This window comes from Mustelus asterias, chromosome 21 (genome assembly GCF_964213995.1).
Source record: "Mustelus asterias chromosome 21, sMusAst1.hap1.1, whole genome shotgun sequence".
NCBI lineage: Eukaryota > Metazoa > Chordata > Chondrichthyes > Carcharhiniformes > Triakidae > Mustelus > Mustelus asterias.
This window is the reverse complement of record NC_135821.1, coordinates 52,071,717-52,089,903: the sequence shown is the minus strand read 5'-3', so window position 1 is coordinate 52,089,903 and position 18,187 is coordinate 52,071,717. Positions and strand designations below refer to the sequence as shown.

The 18,187-nt window shown below is 41.0% G+C and overlaps 1 protein-coding gene across 21 annotated transcripts in view; it reads right to left on the bottom strand.

Annotated features, from left to right (window-relative positions):
* macf1a (microtubule actin crosslinking factor 1a) overlaps nt 1-18,187 on the bottom strand; it is a 496,134-nt gene that overhangs the window by 117,316 nt on the left and 360,631 nt on the right. For all 21 annotated transcript variants that reach the window (XM_078237840.1, XM_078237846.1, XM_078237833.1 and 18 more), the window contains 3 exons: nt 14,716-14,915; nt 14,117-14,609; nt 4,527-5,998 (listed from right to left, as the gene is read on the bottom strand). In XM_078237840.1, coding sequence (XP_078093966.1) covers nt 4,527-5,998; nt 14,117-14,609; nt 14,716-14,915 — 2,165 coding nt within the window. The remainder of the gene's footprint in view (nt 1-4,526; nt 5,999-14,116; nt 14,610-14,715; nt 14,916-18,187) is intronic.

The window sequence follows — 18,187 nt, the reverse complement described above, 5'->3', positions numbered from 1 at the left end:
TGCAGCTTTACTTACAAACCACTGGTAAGACTTTGGTTAAGGTATTATGGATAAAATTGGGCATCATGCTTCAGGAAAGATTATAAAGGTCTTGGAAAAAGTACAGAACATGTTTATTTGAATATTCAAAATGAGGGACTGCATTCATAGAGAGCGGAAAAGTTAGGATTGTTCTCTTTGGAACAGAGAAGGTTAAAGGGTGACCTAATAGAGGTTTCCAAGATGGTAAGAGGTTTTCATAATACCGATGGATAAAAACTGGCCAGTGGGTCAATAACCAAGGGTAATAAATTTAAAATCATTGGCAAAAGACTTAAAGGGAAGAGGAGAAATTATTTCATTGTGAGCTATCACTCTGGAACACTATCTGCAAAGGTGGTAATTTAATTAATATATTTTAGAAGGGAATTGGACAATTACTTCAGGTTGAAAAATTTACAACACTGCTGACAAAAAAAATAAAGATTTGGGATTAAGCATGATTGCTATCTCAAAGAACTAGCCCAATATGTGACAGGCTGAATGGACTCCTTCTGTGCTCAAGTTCCTACAATTCTGTGAAGAGCGTATAATATTATTAATCTGATAAATGCCAGCTTTTAGCATCACAACTTAGGATTGATTAGGTCCAAAGTAAAATGTACTTATACTTGTGTCAGGAAGGCATAAAGTAGACACTGTTAAAATACAGATTACTAGAATGAAATGGCAATCTTTTTATTCTTCCACAAATGTGATGAAGTATTTCACACAGTGACTGAAGAACAGGTTTATATGTTGTCTGAAAGGTACAAAAGTAATGGACCAGAGAGGAGGGAAAAAAGTTTTCCAAAGTGTTTTGATGAGAAAGGTTTAGTGAACCTGCTAAAAGTGTGAGCATAGCATACTTTCATTATTGTTCTTGTTCACAAGGCACAACAAAAATTTGTTGGAACAGATTAGATTTAATATTGCTGCCACATATATTCATGATGTAAAAACATGCATCTGGTCTTCTCCCACTAAAATATCATCAGTCCACCTTACTGAAATATTAAAGAGGTACATGAAGGTATGTGCAGAAGAGATGATATCTGGTTCAGATTATATTGTAGTCTTATTATGTTATTGTATGATTAGATAGTGGGTAGCATGAATACACTACTGACTGCAGACTACTTCTAGAAGTAATGAGCACCACTGAACCCAAAAGATTAAGGTGAACCTGAAATTGAAACAGGCAGAAAGATTGAACTTTTCAAAAACTGCCATATAAATTGAAGTTTTTTATATTCTCCTTTCTAAAACAGCACATTTATATAAAGTCCATTATGTACCAAGACATTTCAATGTGCTTAAGATGGACAGTAGCTTTAATAGTCATTATAGCCTATTTTTCTCTTTGATGGACATAACACTTTCCCATCTCCTGAATTTGTTAACATGTTGATGTACAGATTATGCCCAGAAAGTCACCACTTTGATGCCTGGGAAATCCCAGTGAAAATAACCTGACAGCAGTCTCCCTTATCCTGCCTTTCCTGTTACATGTGATTCTCAACCCTACCACCCAACTTTCCTATGAATTGAGAGGATCAATGATGCATGAAAGAGATGCAAGTTACTTGACTAGTTCTTCTGAACCTAAGTGGATGTCCAACAAGAGTAGGAGAAACCAATATATTCTTGGTTCTTTTTTTTTGAAGTTCTATGGCAATTTTTCAACTTTCCCCAATTTTCGCAAAGAGATTTTCTTCCAAATGTGATAGCAAAGTGGTTTTCTTGCAGATTGATTACGATGTCCAAGATTCTAAGCACTGAAATACTGGTCACTCAAATAATCGAAATATTTCCATCTCAATTAACTTTTTCCAGAACACAAGGCAAGTCATAGTTCTCATTTGGCTGTTGGGCATAAATTAGGCATTAAATACACCGCTTTTCAGAGGACGTTGCATTATTCTGAATGGATAATTTGCTACGGCACATCTTGTGAAAAATATCAAGTAGGAATCAGAAAGTGAAATGAAAAGGGGCCCCTTTGCTTGAACTGATTAGCATTCGTCAAAGCTGCTTTGGTCAGAGTCCAAAAAGGGAAAACCTGCAGCAATCGATTCACCAGCTTCAGAATAGAAATCTGGCTCATTATGATTCCTAAGGAGTTTAAACCCTATTTTGAAGCTGTCTGGGTATTGTATTCAATGAAGTGACAGGCAGTCATTATTGGTGGGGCAGTGGCTCACTGGACTAGTAATCCAGAGACCCAGGGAAATGTTCTAGAGACCTGGGTTTGAATCCCACCATTTTCAAAGATGGTGAAATTTGAATTCAATAGTAATCTGGAATTAAAAGTCTAACGGTGACCATGAAACCATTGTTGATTGTTATAAAAACCCATTTGCTTCAATTAATGTCGTTTAAGGAAGGAAACCTGATGTCCTTACCTGATCTCACCTTTAAGTGATTCCAGATCCACAGCACCATGGTTGACTCTTAAATGCCCTCCGTTCAAGGACAATTAGGGATGGATGACAACTCACCCAGCCTTGCAATGCCCACAGCCCATGAACGAATAAAAAAAAAATTTCATAACAGAAGTCTGTACTGAACTGTCTGTAAAGAAAGTGTGTTCTAAAGTTGGGAATCTGATGTTGGGTGTATTTCCAGGTTCCGATGCTGAGTTACGTCAGCAACCAATGCAACTATTGACCAGTAAACCAATTAGTGGCCAGGGTGCATGCTCACTGTTCAATTAAGGACAGACGTCTTTACCCGAGGCTGGAGGGTGAATAAGAGGCCTTCCAATCCTGAAAGATTGGCACCTCCAATGTCAGAGATAGGAGGTTGGCCTCATGAGGGAGGCACCTTCTGAAAAGCTTTTAACGAAGGTGAAATTTATACTGGCCACAATGCCAGACCAGTATTGTGGAGGAAACCCCTTCACTGGGGGCGTGGGAGGGGTTTAAAATGTTATATGGTTATTGCTTCCCATGCCCCGTCTGCTGTTGGGAGGCTGTCTCCATTTATCAGCTGGGATTTGGTCTCAGTGGGAGGCAGAACTGCCAACTGGAAAGTTCCAGTCGGTGCCTTGTAGGGCAGGTAAAACAGTGAATGAGCAATGGGAAGCTTTCAAAGAAAAGATAAATCAGGAATCGCCTAGACACATTCTTACAAGTGGAAAAGAAAAGTCATTCAAACCTAAAATTTACTGGATGATTAAAGGTAGAGATTGAAATGAAACAGAAAAAGGAAACTTGTGATAAAAGTCAGGCTCATAAGATAGTAGAGAGTGAAACGTGGTACACAAAGTAAAATTAGGAACTGCAAAAAGAAATAAGAGCAAAGAGAGTGTATAGGTAAGAACAGATTAGCAGAAAGCAGTAAAGGGAAACCATGAATCTTTAATAAATTCAAATAATAAAAAGGTACTCAAATAAAGGATGGGGCCAATTCAGGACCAAAAAGCAGATTTTTTTGAGGATATTGGGGGCATAACCGAGTACTAAATGAATACTTTGCATCTGTCTTCAGTAAAAAAAAAAATTATATTGCCAATGACAACAATAAAATAGGTAGTAGGGGAGAAATCAGACAGGATAAAAACAGAAAAAGACAAGGTGTTCTCTTCCAAATTGCCATTTTTGGATTCACAACCATCTTGTTCTCCTTTCTCCAAAACAAAGGACCAGACCTGATTTCTGAAGTCCACATCCCATCCTGCCCCCAATAAGATTCTCCCACTGCCTTCTTCTCACATTCATAGTCTCACATTCCACCTCTCCTACTTCAAGGTTTTCTCTTCCCTCCTCCCCTGTCTCTCTCTTTGCTGAAGCATTTGCTTCCAGCTTCTGCACAACTCTCTTTACAAATTACGGATTCTACTTTTCATTTCCCTCCTTTCCCCTTCACCAAAGTATTGCTCAGTTAGAAGTCTTCCCCTCATAAAAGAGCTGCTCTCAATTTCTCCAGAACTACAGAAATCATTGCTCCTGACGGATTTCAAACACAAATTATAACCTTGTACTTTCTGGAGTCACTGCTGTGACTGACACCACTGCACACTTTGAAGAATTCCCTATCTATGGGAGGATGTCCTCCACATGCTGTCTACATTTCTAGTTTCTGAAGACAGTCTTCAAGCTTAGCATGTCTGCCAGCTGCCTGCTTGCTTAGTTCATCTGACTGTCCTTTAAGGGTTGATAGCTGATCTGAAGATTTGGGAGCTTTGAAATAGAAACTCCCTTCAGTAAGGATCCTCTTGTCTAAGCCCGAATTTATGATTTATGGAAACTCCCGTTGACAGTTTAAAGTACCATCAATCACTTCTAGCAGAAGTTCCAGCAGCTTAGAGCATGAGAGCTGTATTTGAGAATTTGGCAGTGGCAGTGTTGGTGATTTTCAACATTTATAGCCACACAAACACTTGAATTTATGCGTTGTAATAAGAGTCACTCAAATCAAAAATACTTTACAGAAATAAAGTTTTAACCTACTGAAACTTTGGGAACCTCTAAAACGTACCATGGATTGAGTTAAAACAACCTTACCTTAAAGTCTGCCAATTGCTGATTGATTACATCAACTTCTGTTCCCACATTCCCTTGCAATTCTTCACCCTCTTCTGTTTTGGTTAGGAGGGTGTTCAGTTCTTTGAGCTTTTCATAGAAATCTTCAACACGTGAAGCAGTTGTCTCTACTTGCTCTTGTCTGTTCCTCCCTCGTTCCAGTAATTTACCACATTGTTTGTTCAAGGCTTCAAGCTCTCGTTTCAGCCCTTGTAGATCTGGACTGCCTTCCAGCTCCAGCATCTGCTTGCATTCTTTTTCTGAAATTTCAATATCTTTCTTTAATTCTTTAAGTTTGCTCATAAATTGCTTAATGTCATCAATCTGAGATTGCAAACTGTCCAGGTCCCTCCCAACGGGACTCATGCTGTCCAGTTCATCATCAAGGTCTGCAAGGTGTGAAAACATTTCTCGCACATGGTTCTGGAAATGGCCAATTCCTTGAAGTTTGTTTTCCATTGACAAACAACTTTCATCCACTCTTTGTTTCACATCACCATATTCTTGCTGAACTACTTCTGCTTGCTGTAGGAGCTGTGATGAATCTGCACCATCAGGAGCATCTTGTATTAGACCTTGGGCAAGGTCTCTCAGATACTCCACTTGTGGCTCTAATATTTGAAGAGATTCTTGCCGTGTCCTTAGCTTTTCCAAATTCTTATTACTGTAGGCTTGTGGTCCAAGAGCATCATAAATTTCAAGCTGTTGTTTTGTACCATCAAGTTTCTTCTGAATGTTTTTCAGGGAGTCCTGGAACTCCTTTAATCTTTGAGCCATTTCTTCAATTGATTCACTTTTGGTTTGAAGATGCTCTGTAATAAGGTCCATCCTTTGGTTTATATCTGCTTTTTCATCTCTAATATCTTCTTCATTGATCTGACAGGAATCTACAAGGATGTCGGCAGCAGTGTTCATCATCTCCAGCAGTGAACGCCGTTTCTCCACATCATGGTGCAGATCTTTAGCACTAGCTAAAGAGGAGTTTAGTTGTGCTGGATCAATGGTGATCACCAGTGCTTCAATTTTAAATTCACAATCTTCTATCCATGGAAGCAAGTCCTCCACATACTGTCTGTACTTTTGTGCTTTCTGAAGACAATCTTTGAGCTTAGAATGCCTGCCAGATGCCTGTTTGCTTAGCTCATCCCAGTGTCCTTTAAGGGTTGATAACTGACTCTGAAGGTTTATCTTTTCTTCTCCAGGTTGGGCACTTCGAAACAGAGACTCCCCTTCAGCAAGAATCATCTCATATGAGCCAGAATGTTGATTCAAGCTTTTCTGGAACTCCTCCTGCTCACTTATCTGAGACTGTAAAACATCAAGGTTTGCAGACACAGGGGACCTCTGAGCATGTTCACTACATTTGCCATCTAGCCATAACTTGAGTTCATCGAAGGTTTGTTGGAACTGCTGAGAACTGGCCAAAGTTGTTTGAAGTTGGTTAATGCGATCACCTGTAGATAAAATTAACATGTTATTTGCCAATTAATTTGAAAGCATAAATTAATCAGGTAATATTTTACAAATTTTCCACCAAATATAAAGAAAATATTTCTTTAAAAATTGCAAACCAGGAATGACCAGCAAGTGTAATAGTAAACCCAATGTGTGGATATTAATCAAACTCTGGTACCTTGAGGTGGTGTTAGCTGGAATATTGGGTTTACTGTTTTGATTACAGTCCACCTACCATTAGAATAATACATTAGGAACATAGGAGCAAGAGTAGGCCATTTGGCCTGTTGAGCCTGCTCTGCCATTCAAACAGATCATGGCTGATTATCTCTGGGCCATTTTTCCCCACTATCCCCATATCCCTTGCTGTCATTAGTATACAGAAATCTATCCATCGATTTCTGTCCTGAACATGCTCAGTGATTGAGCTTCTATAGCCCTCTGGGGGAGAGAATTTCAAAGATTCACCACACTCAGTGATGATATTCTCCTCATCTCAGTCATAAATGGCCTACCCTTTATTCTGAGACTGACCCCCCCCCCGCCCCCCATCCCGGTTTGCCAGCCATGAGAAACATCCTTCTTACATCGACCCCGTCACGCTCTGTATAATTTTGTAAGTTTCAATGAGATCACTTCTTATTTTTCTAAACTCCAGAGAATAGTGGCTCAGTCTATTTAACATTTCCTCATGGGACAATGCTTCCATCCCAGGAATTAATCCAGTGAATCTTCATTGCAGTCCCCCCCCATGGCAACTACATTCCCCTTTGTGCACAATCTTTCAGGTGCGGTCTCACCGAAGCTCTATACAATTGCAGCAAGACATCTTTACTCTTGTATTCAATTTCCTTTGTGATGAAGGCCGACATACCAATTGCCTTCCTAATTGCTTGCTGCCCCTGCATGGCAGCTTTTAATGATTCATGAAGGAAGGACACCCAGGTCCCAAGACATCAACACTTCTCAACCTCTCTCCATTTAAGATATACTCTGTTTTTTCTACCAAAGTGGATAACTTCACACACATTCAATCTGCCACATTATTGTCCGCTTATTTAGCCTGTCCACATCTCCTTGAAGTCATCTTGCATCCTCCCCACAGCCTACATTCCCACCTAATTTTGTGTCATCAACAAATTTGAAAATATTTACATTTGGTCCCCGCATCCAAATCATTGATATAGATTTTGGAAAGCTGTAGCCCCAGCAATGTTCCTTGTGGGTATCCCACTTGTAACAGCCTGCCATCCTGAGAATGACCTGGTTATTCCTACTCTCATTTTTCTGTCCATTAGCCAATTCTCAATCCGTATCAGTACATTACCCCCAATCCCATGCGTTTTAATTAGTTTACAAGGGTCCCCTATGTGGGACCTTATCAAAAGCCTCTGAAAATCCAAATACACCATATTCATTGGTTCTCCTTTATCTGTGCTACAGGTAACATCCTCAAAAAACTCCAACAGGTTTTGTCAAACATGATTTCCCTTTCATAAATCAATGTTGACTTTGTCCAATCTCATCATTTTCTGAGTGTCCAGTTATCACATCGTTTATAATGATTCTAACATTTCCCCTACTACTGACATGAAACTAAAAAGGTATGCAGTTCTGTTTTCTCCATCCTTTCTTCAATAGTGGGATTATATTTGCTTTGTGCATTATAAAACATTCCTGTTGTTAATGGGCAGATAATTCAACTTGCGATTTCAGACTTGGGGGGGAAAAAAGTCTAAACTTTGGGTCAAAATTAATAAAACACGTTATGATTGTTAGAAATATAAGGTTTAGAAGATTGTCATTATGCTGTTCCTCCAGTTTTGCGGTTGACCGCTTTGCTGAACACCTTTGGACCATTCGCAAGCAGGACCCAGACCTTCCTGTCACTTGCCACTTCAACACACCACCCTACTCTCCTGTCCACATGTCCATCCTTGGCCTTTTGCAATGTTCTAGTGAACCCCAATGCAAACTAGAGGAACAGCACCTCATCTTCCGATTGGACACTTTACAACCTTCTGGGCTGAACATTGAGTTCAACAACTTCAGAGGATGAACTCTCCCCTCTACCTTCACCCCATTTCTATTTACTTTATATCATTTCATTTATCCATTTTATCATCCTTCTTTTTCACTTCTATTTTTACACTTCTCCGTTCCAGCTCTCCTCCTTTCCACACCCCACTTCAGTGCAACTGCCACATTCCTCAGACAGTCCTTTAATAATCTGTTCTGACAATTTTCACATTCTGGTCACTTAACAGACATTCTTAGCACCTCCTCAGCCTTCTGTATCCTCATTTACATTCCTTTTGTCCAATTCCACACCCCCTCCACCCCAATAATATAAATCTCTGCTGATTCTCTTTGCTCTGACGAAGGGTCATCTACGCTCGAAACGTTGGCTCTATTCTCTCCCGATGTGGAGATGCCGGCGTTTGACTGGGGTAAACACATTAAGAAGTTTAACAACACCAGGTTAAAGTCCAACAGGTTTATTTGGTAGCAAAAGCTACACAAGCTTTCGGAGCTCCAAGCCCCTTCTTCAGGTGAGTGGGAATTCTGTTCACAAACAGGGCATATAAAGACACAAACTCAATTTACATGAATAATGGTTGGAATGCGAATACTTACAACTAATCAAGTCTTTAAGAAACAAAACAATGTGAGTGGAGAGAGCATCAAGACAGGCTAAAAAGATGTGTATTGTCTCCGGACAAGACAGCCAGTGAAACTCTGCAGGTCCAGGCAACTGTGGGGGTTACAAATAGTGTGACATGAACCCAATATCCCGGTTGAGGCCATCCTCGTGTGTGCGGAACTTGGCTATCAGTTTCTGCTCAGCGACTCTGCGCCGTCGTGTGTCGCAAAGGCCGCCTTGGAGAACGCTTACCCGAATATCAGAGGCCGAATGCCTGTGACCGCTGAAGTGCTCCCCAACAGGAAGAGAACAGTCTTGCCTGGTGATTGTCGAGCGGTGTTCAACGATGAAAGAACACCGCTCGACAATCACCAGACAAGACTGTTCTCTTCCTGTTGGGGAGCACTTCAGCGGTCACGGGCATTCGGCCTCTGATATTCGGGTAAGCGTTCTCTAAGGCGGCCTTCGCGACACACGACGGCGCAGAGTCGCTGAGCAGAAACTGATAGCCAAGTTCCGCACACACGAGGACGGCCTCAACCGGGATATTGGGTTCATGTCACACTATTTGTAACCCCCACAGTTGCCTGGACCTGCAGAGTTTCACTGGCTGTCTTGTCCGAAGACAATACACATCTTTTTAGCCCGTCTTGATGCTCTCTCCACTCATGTTGTTTTGTTTCTTAAAGACTTGATTAGTTGTAAGTATTCGCATTCCAACCATTATTCATGTAAATTGAGTCTGTGTCTTTATAAGCTCTGTTTGTGAACAGAATTCCCACTCACCTGAAGAAGGGGCTTAGAGCTCCGAAAGCTTGTGTGGCTTTTGCTACCAAATAAACCTGTTGGACTTTAACCTGGTGTTATTAAACTTCTTACTGTCTATTCTCTCCCCAGATGCTATTAGACCTGCTGGGATTTTCCAGCATTTTCTGTTTTTGTTTCAGATTCCAGCACCCGCAGTATTTTTTTTTTAAATTATAAGAGGACATTGGGCTCACCAATACAGGTATCTGATTCCTGAGGTGCGACCAGAGATTACAATAAGATACAAACAAAAAGTACGTGCAGCATATTGGCACCAACAATAGAAAGTGCACCAGAGACCCACATAAATACAAGGGTAGCAGCAAAAAAGGTTAGGGTGAAAATACCTAAAACCAGAAAACAAACAGGGTTTCCATATCCCGAATGTGACATGATGTTTGGGTGATTTTTGATTTGATTTGTCACCTGTATCAGTATACAATGAGAAGTATTGTTTCTTGCATGCTATACAGACAAAGTAAGAAGTCTCACGATACCAGGTTGAAGTCCAACAGGTTTATTTGGAATCACGAGAGGATCTCCAAGACCGAAAGCCCGTGATTCCAGATAAACCTGTTGGACTTTAACTTGGTGTTGTGAGACTACTTACTGTGCCCACCCCAGTCCAATGCCGGCATCTCCACACATGGCTATACAGACAAAGCATACCATTCATAGAGAAGGAAAGGAGTGAGTGTAATGTTACAGTCATAGCTAGGGTGTAGAGAAAGATCAACTTAGTGGGAGGTAGGTCCATTCAAAAGTCTGATGGCAGCAGGGAAGAAGCTGTTCTCGAGTCAGTTGGTATGACCTCAGACTTTTGTATCTTTTTCCTGACGGAAGAGGGTGGAAGAGAGTATGTCCAGGGTGCGTGGGGTCCTTAATTATGCTGGCTGCTTTTTTGAGGCAGCGGAAAGTGTAGACAGAGTCAATGGATGGGAGGCTGGTTTGCGTGATGGATTGGGCTACATTGACAACCCTTTGTAATTTCTTGCGTCACACAGTTTTACTGCTATCAGCATCGTATGCTCGAAGAACAGTGGCAAACACATGCTCACAGCTGAAGTTGACAAGGGGGCAAACACAAACATCTTACAAGTTAGAATCCTGAAGGAGATGTATCTGGGCCGTTGGAAGTCACTGATACAATCTATGACAACCAAACTAATTGCGGCCACCCATTCATTGCATTGGTACATTGATACTGAAATGCAATCACAGCAAGTCTGAATTTAAGTATCTGGTCGACTGAGCAGACTTAAAGTAGCTTGGTTACCGACACCGAGTTCACCAATGCACCAATTGTGGCAGAAGAAGCCAAAAATAATTGTATTGAGTCAATCCATGACCTACAACTGATGGACCCAGACAGATTTGACGCTATAGGGCATTTCAGAGATGATGCTGTGCTACATCAGAAAAGATACAGTCCTCTCAATCAACCCTCCTAGAAAGTGCAGTTTGGACATACAGGAGAAGCTTAAGAGTGAGATGATTGATATGAAGCGTAACAGCATTATTTATGGTGTGTTATCAACACACTGACTGGTGCAGCTCTATTACATGTACTGAAAAATGATGTCTTTGAGGACATCATTTGGAAGATATTGCTTCCAGAGATTAACCTTTAGTTTATCCATTAGTCAGATCTTTTCCAGTAGGACATTGATAGAATTACAGAAAGTGTTTCTGACTGTGTATGCATTGCCGATGGTTTTGCCCATTGCCGCAGTGTCAAAGAGGAACACGATTGAAATTTACACTCACTACTGACAGCAGCTTTTTACAAAGGATTTGTTTGCAACAGCAAGAGATGTTGGGTGAATGTAGGTCAGCTTAACATTTTTGGCATTACTTGTGTGTGTTCTGGCATCCATCCTGAAAATGCATGATGTACGCCTACTCCCCAATCAGAGGATTTACAGAGATGCCTCAGATTTGTCAACTCCTTAATACCATACATACTCAATTTTGCTGATACAGCATTATCAGTTAAAGAGTTGTAAAGGATCGTTGGCATGGTAGGAGGACCATAGAATCATGTTTAATTTATTCAAAAGGCATTGTCAGAAGAGACACATGTCCTACAATACCATGGCCAAAGAAAAGAGAGGGTCTTAAAGATTGATGCATCTCCCGAGGTTTGGAGTGTGCATCATGCAAATGGAAAACCATGTATATTTCGCACCAAAAGACAATTGCAAGTGCAACTCAATTATGGTGTGCTCTGGTATTCAGTAAATGATTTGGCACCATCTGGACTATAAGAGTTCTGATAAAAATACAGGGATAAGAGTTTGAAGTCCTTTACAATCGAGGTAGCAAGATGGTTATTTCAGACACACTGAGCAGGTTATTGAAATGATCTGAGGATATTTTGCTAGACCTACATGTAAGTGGTGTAGACATTGAACTAGATGATGTTATTTGATGGGTTTTGGTCAACAGAAATGCAACCAACTTCAGGAGGAAACAGCAAATGATCCACAACTGAAGGTGTTATACAATGTTATTGTAGACGATTGGGCTGATATAATACAGGTAGTGCCAGACACCTTGAGATGTTTTGGCCATACGGAGATGAGCTCAGTATTTCAACTGGCATAATTTTCAAAGGAAAGCAGGCTCTTGTACTTGAAGTTCTTTACCAGGACATATTGTCACAGTTACACCAAGGGCATATGGGCATAGAACAAACAAGGCACCTGGCAAAGGATTAATAATATTGAGATGGCAATGAGGATGTGTGAAGCATGCCAAAATCAACAACAAAACACTACAAATTCACGAGGTTCCATCGCACCATTGGTCCAAAATTGCTAGATTCATTAGCCATGGTGACAACTTTTTCCTAATCATAGATTACTTTTCCAAGTTTCCAATCATTAGACAGTTGAACAATACCTCAAGTGCGTCCAGGATGGGACACAATGACTGTGATATAGTTTGTTCAGTACACCTAAAGAGATTAAAATAAGGGGGAAGCCACTTCCAAGATGAGGAGAATTTTATTTACACTGAGGGTTGTGAATCTTTGGAATTCACTACCCCAGAGGGCTGTGGAAGCTGAGTCATTGAGTGTGTTTAAAGTAGAGATTGATAGATTGCTGATTAACAGTAACGTAAAGAGTTATGGGGAGTCCGGGTAAAAGGCTTTAAGTGCCCGAAAAGGCAGGATCGTACGGAAGGGTGGAGCAGGCTCAACAGGCTGAATGGCCTACTTCTGTTCCTAAGGTCCCAATCCCTTTATAACCCCTTGATTACAAAGTTGCATTGATATAGCCAATATTACTTGGAGAGAAACAATTCATTTCAGTGCTTCTCAGCTAGAAAACGAGCAGAGAAACAGCAGATTTTTCGCTCCTTTTTACCATCGAATGACTCCAACTGAAAGTGCAGGTGGATGTTGGATGAGAACAGGATTGGATTTAAATGTAATGTCCTCCATGTTAAATCATAGAATCCCTACAGTGCAGGAGGCAGCCATTCAGCCCATTGAGTCTGCACCGACAATCTGACAGTGTATCTTACCCAGGCCCTATCCCTGTAAGCCCCACACATTTACCATGGCTAATCCATCTAAGCTATACATCTTGGGACACTAAGGGGCAATTTAACACAGCCAATCCACCTAACCTGCACATCTTTGGACTGTGGGAGGAAACCCATGCAGACACGAGGAGAATGTGCAAACTCCACACAGTCATCTAAGGCCAGAATTGAGCCCAGGTTGCTGGCGCTGTGAGGCAGCAGTGCTGGTCACTGTGCCACGCATACATACACTCATCCACCAATATATTCATACACCAAGAATGTCTAATTGGTTGATGTGCCAGAGAGCAGATTTAGCCCAAAAACTATCTCCTGAGTGGAGAGCAGAAAAGGGAAGTATATTGAAATATTAATCATAGGAGTTAAATACAAAAATCAATCTTTGAACATATTTTAATGAAAGTAGCAATTAAAAAGTTTTTAAAGTTTATTTATTAATGTCACAAGTAGGCTTACATTAACACTGCAATGAAGTTACTGTGAAAATTCCCGAGGCGCCACACTTGGCGCCTGTGTGGGTACACCGAGGGAGAATTTAGTATGATCAATGCACCTAACCAGCACATCTTTCGGACTGTGGGAGGAAACCGGAGCACCCGGAGGAAACTCACAGACACGGGGAGAACGTGCAGACTCCACACAGACATTGACTCAAGCCGGGAGCCCGGGTCCCTGGCACTGTGAGGCAGCAGTGCTAACCACTGTGCTGCCACATATCAAATAAAAATCCAATTAATCTGGCAAAGAATAATTTCTGGATTTTGGGATAATGATGATGAGGCTATTGGCACTCATTGCTATTATGGAATAAATCTGATAGCAAGTTTGCAGCTCCAACTGAAGATTTGGCTAAAGAGCACTAGCTTGGTCTCTTCCATCTTAAGGAAGTGGTCAAACGGAAATGTTTTTGACAGCTTATTGATTACAGGGATTTCAACTGAGTTTTTACACAGAATGATGGAAGAATGGAAGAAATCTGCATCAGAAGCAACTAAAGGACACAACTTCAAAAATTTACAGGAATCTATTTTGATAATTCATCTGGTCAGAGATGAAGAACTGGATTTAAATGTTACAACAGTTTATTTTGGCAAACTGACATATCAATACTAACCTGCTCTCTCTTCAAGACCACTGAATGGCATCAGGACAGCTTCCAGGCGCTTCCGAAGCTCATCCTTTAAATACTGTTCACCAATAAGGGAGGATAAGTCATCGCAGAGAATTTGTGCCTCTTCAATCTGTTCCTTTTGCTGTTCCAAATCTGAACGTATTTCACTGGTTTCTTCGAGTTGTTGCTTGACAATGTCTGGCTGTGTGCTAATCACAGATTGGTTGTTTAGCTTATCACAGAGGATCCTGACTTTGTCAGTAAGTTGCTGCAGGAGTTCCTGATACTGTGTACTCTTGGCTATGGCTTGATCAATATGACTAGAACGGTCACTGAGCTGATTGGTAAGTTTATTCCATTTGTCATTGATGGCTCTATGTTGATCTCTCAGCTGGCTGTCAGAAGGAGATACATCTCCAGGTGCACACAGTCCTTGTGCTGCTTGATTTAGTTGTTCATACTGGGGCTTACGAGTCTCAAATTCTTTCAACATGAACTGTGACAAACAAAAATTTTAATTAGAGATACCAGGAAACATTTCATATACAAGATTTTGTATTGCATTAACAAATAATTTTTAAGTTTATCGTTTTTAATTTAACCTGCACTTGTTGTTTCTGAGCACGTAGCATATTTGGATCAATTGAGAGAGGACCCAGTACACTCATCATTAATTCCTTCTCTGATAGCCATGTACTGAGCTGTGATTCTGTGTTCTGGAAACTCGAGAGCAGGTTGGCCGATTCTTCAAGTTTCTGTTGTCTCTCAGTTAATGTCTGATTGGCATGAGTCCACTTTGATTCTAAATAAAGTACAGATGTCAATGATGATGTGTTCAGTAAAAAAAAACTCCTTGTTATATTATACCAATTGGTTCCTGCTGATTCACAAGACCATAATGCATCACCTTAAACCAAAAGAGAAAATGCTGGAGAATCTCAGCAGGTCTGGCAGCATCTGTAAAGAGAGAAAAGAACTGATGTCTCGAGTCCAGATAACCCTTTGTCAAAGGTCATCTGGACTCAAAACGTCAGCTCTTTTCTCTCCTTGCAGATGCTGCCAGACCTGCTGAGATTTTCCAGCATTTTCTCTTTTGGTTTCAGATTCCAGCATCCGCAGTCATTTGCTTTTATGCATCACCTTAATATGTTTTATACTTATCATGCAATAAAATACAAAATGGTTTGGCAGGAAGGGCTCATGGACACCAGACTATGCCTGAGTGAGACGTGGATTAAGTGTAGCGTTAGGAATTCGGTTCCTTTTTCTACTTTCTTGCAGCCTCCGGTAATTGGTGAGTTTCCTTCCTTATCTCCAAGCTAGGTACGTGCAGCTTTCTATTACTTTAACTCTGGGAGAATGTGCAAATTTCACACATAGACAGTCACCCAAGGCTGGAAATGAACCCAGGTCAAGGTGCTGTAAGGCAACAGTGCTAACCACTGTCACCATGCCACCCATTTCTCCCATATCAATCTTTGAGCCGCACATTAATTTCTCTAATCTCATTTACTCTACATAAATTTGCTTGTGGCTCAGGTAATAATCCAGATAATATTAATACTTTTGAGGTTCTGCTTTTTAATTTAGCACCTAGCTTCTCATACTCCCACTACAGAACCTCTTTCTTAATTTTACCTATGTTGCTGGTACCGATATGGAAAAGTGTTCCAAATGTGCCGAACGAAAGAAATCAAGGATTGCATTAGATTAAAGAGGCAAATATAAAGTTGCCAAAAAAGGTAAGCCTGAAATTTGGGAGCATTTTGGAATTCTGCAAGGGAGGACCAAGGAAAAGATTAAATGGAAATTAGAATGAGTGTAAACCAGCAAGAAATATAAAAATGTACTGTAAAAGATATGTAAAATGGAAAAGATTAGCATGCAAAAAGGAAAAGATGCCCCTTAGAAATTGCCCCTTAGTGTCCTGAGATGCGTAGGTTAGAGGGATTAGCGGGTAAATGTGTAGGGATATGGGGGTAGGGCCTGGGTGGGATTGTGGTCGGTGCAGACTCTATGGGCCAGATGGGCTCTTTCTGCACTGTAGGGTTTCTATGATTTTATGAGCAAAATCAAAATCTTCAGTCAATGTAATGTCACTTTTCCTTAATTTTCACCCATTATCTTTCTTTTCCTGAGTACAGTGACTTAAGTTGGGATAAAACCCAAGTGGAAATAATGGTCCACTACCAGCTATTCCCCATGAGCAAGTTTATACAATTGATAAAGAATTGCTACTGAACCGTGTAGATCATCACAACTGAATGTAATCTCATCCAGGAGGCATTGCATTGTTAAGTGTTTATTATAGACCTCCAGATAGTCAGAGGGATATTGAGGAGCAGATAGGTGCTAAGTTTGTGGAGGTGTGTAAAAACAATAACAATAGGGTTACTATATTAGGTGATTTCAACTTTCGCAACATTAACTAGGATATACATAGTGTTAAGGGCTTGGATGGAGTAGGTTCCTTGAAATGTGTACAGGAGAACTTTTTAAATCAATAGATGGATGGTCCAACAAAGGAGGGAGCTGTGCTGGACCTGATTCTGGGGAATGAAGCTGGACAGATGGTTGAGGTGGTGGTGGTGGGGTTGCATTTTAGTGATAGCAATCACAACATGGTACAATTTAAACTTGTTATGGACAAGGAAATAGACAAGCTGCAAAAAAAAAAGTTTTGGATTGGGGGAAGAGCAGATTTTAGTAAAATAAGACAGGATCTGGCCAAGGTAGACTGGGAACAGCTACTAATGGGAAAATCTACAGAAGAGCAGTGGGGGACATTCAAAAAGGAAATGGGGAGGGTGCAAGCCCAGCATATTCCCTCGAGAGTGATAGGTTGGAATAACAAGCCCAGAGAACCACGGATGACCAGAAATATTCAGGATTTAATGAGAAGGAAAAGAAAGGCTTTTAAGAAGGACAAGGGGAGCAAATCAGTAGAGGCATTAGTGAGGTATAGAAAGTGCAGGGTGGAGCTTAAGAAAGCAATTAGGAATGCAAAGAGGGGATATGAGAAAGCTCTGTCTGGGAAAAGTAGGGAAAATCCTAAGATATTCTTTAAGTATAGTCGGAAATAGTAGGGCCCATCAGGGACGAAGGGGGCAATCTGTGGGTGGAGCCAGAGGATACTGGTAGTGTGTTGAATGAATACTTCACCCAAGAGAATGAGGATGATGATATGGAATTCAGGAAGAGGAACTGTGAGGTTCTTGAGAAAATTGACATAGGGAAGGACAAGGTATTGGAGGTGTTGACAGCCTTAAAAGTGGATAAATCTCCAAATCTAGGTGAATTGTGCTCCGGGCTGTCGTGGGAGGCAGGGGAGGAGATTGCAGAGGCTCTGACTCAAATTTTCAATTCCTCTCTGGCCACTGGAGAACAGCTAATGTGGTTCTGCTATTTAAGAAGGGTTGTAGAGATAATCCAGGGAACTACAGACCAGTGAGTTTCACGTCAGTGGTAGGGAAACTATGAGAAAAACCTCTGAAGGAGAGCATCTATCTCCACTTGGAGAGGCAAAGCTTGATCAGGGATAGTCAGTATGGCTTCGTCAGAGAAGGTATAGATGGAATGGTCAAATGGGCAGATAAGTGGCAGACGGAATTTAACCCAGAAAAGTGTGAGGTGATACACTTTGGAAGAAGTAATTTGACAAGAAAGTACTCAATAAATGGTAGGACACTAGAAAGTTCTGTGGAACAAAGGGAGTTTGGCGTGTTAGACCACAGATCTCTGAAAGCGGAAGGGCAGGAACTGGCCAAGAGTGGTGAATAAGGCACATGGGACACGTGCCTTTATCAATCGAGGCATAGATTACAAAAGCAGGCAAGTCATGTTGGAGTTGTATAGAACTTTGGTGAGGCCACAGCTAGAGTACTGTAGCAGTTTTGGTCGTCACATTATAGGAAGGATGTGACTGCACTGGAGGGGGTGCAGAGGAGATTCACCAGGATGCTGCCTGGAATGGAACATTTAAGTAATGAAGATAGGTTGGATAGGCTTGTGTTGTTTTCATTGGAGCAGAGAAGACTGAGGGGCAACCTGATCGAGGTGTACAAGATTATGAGA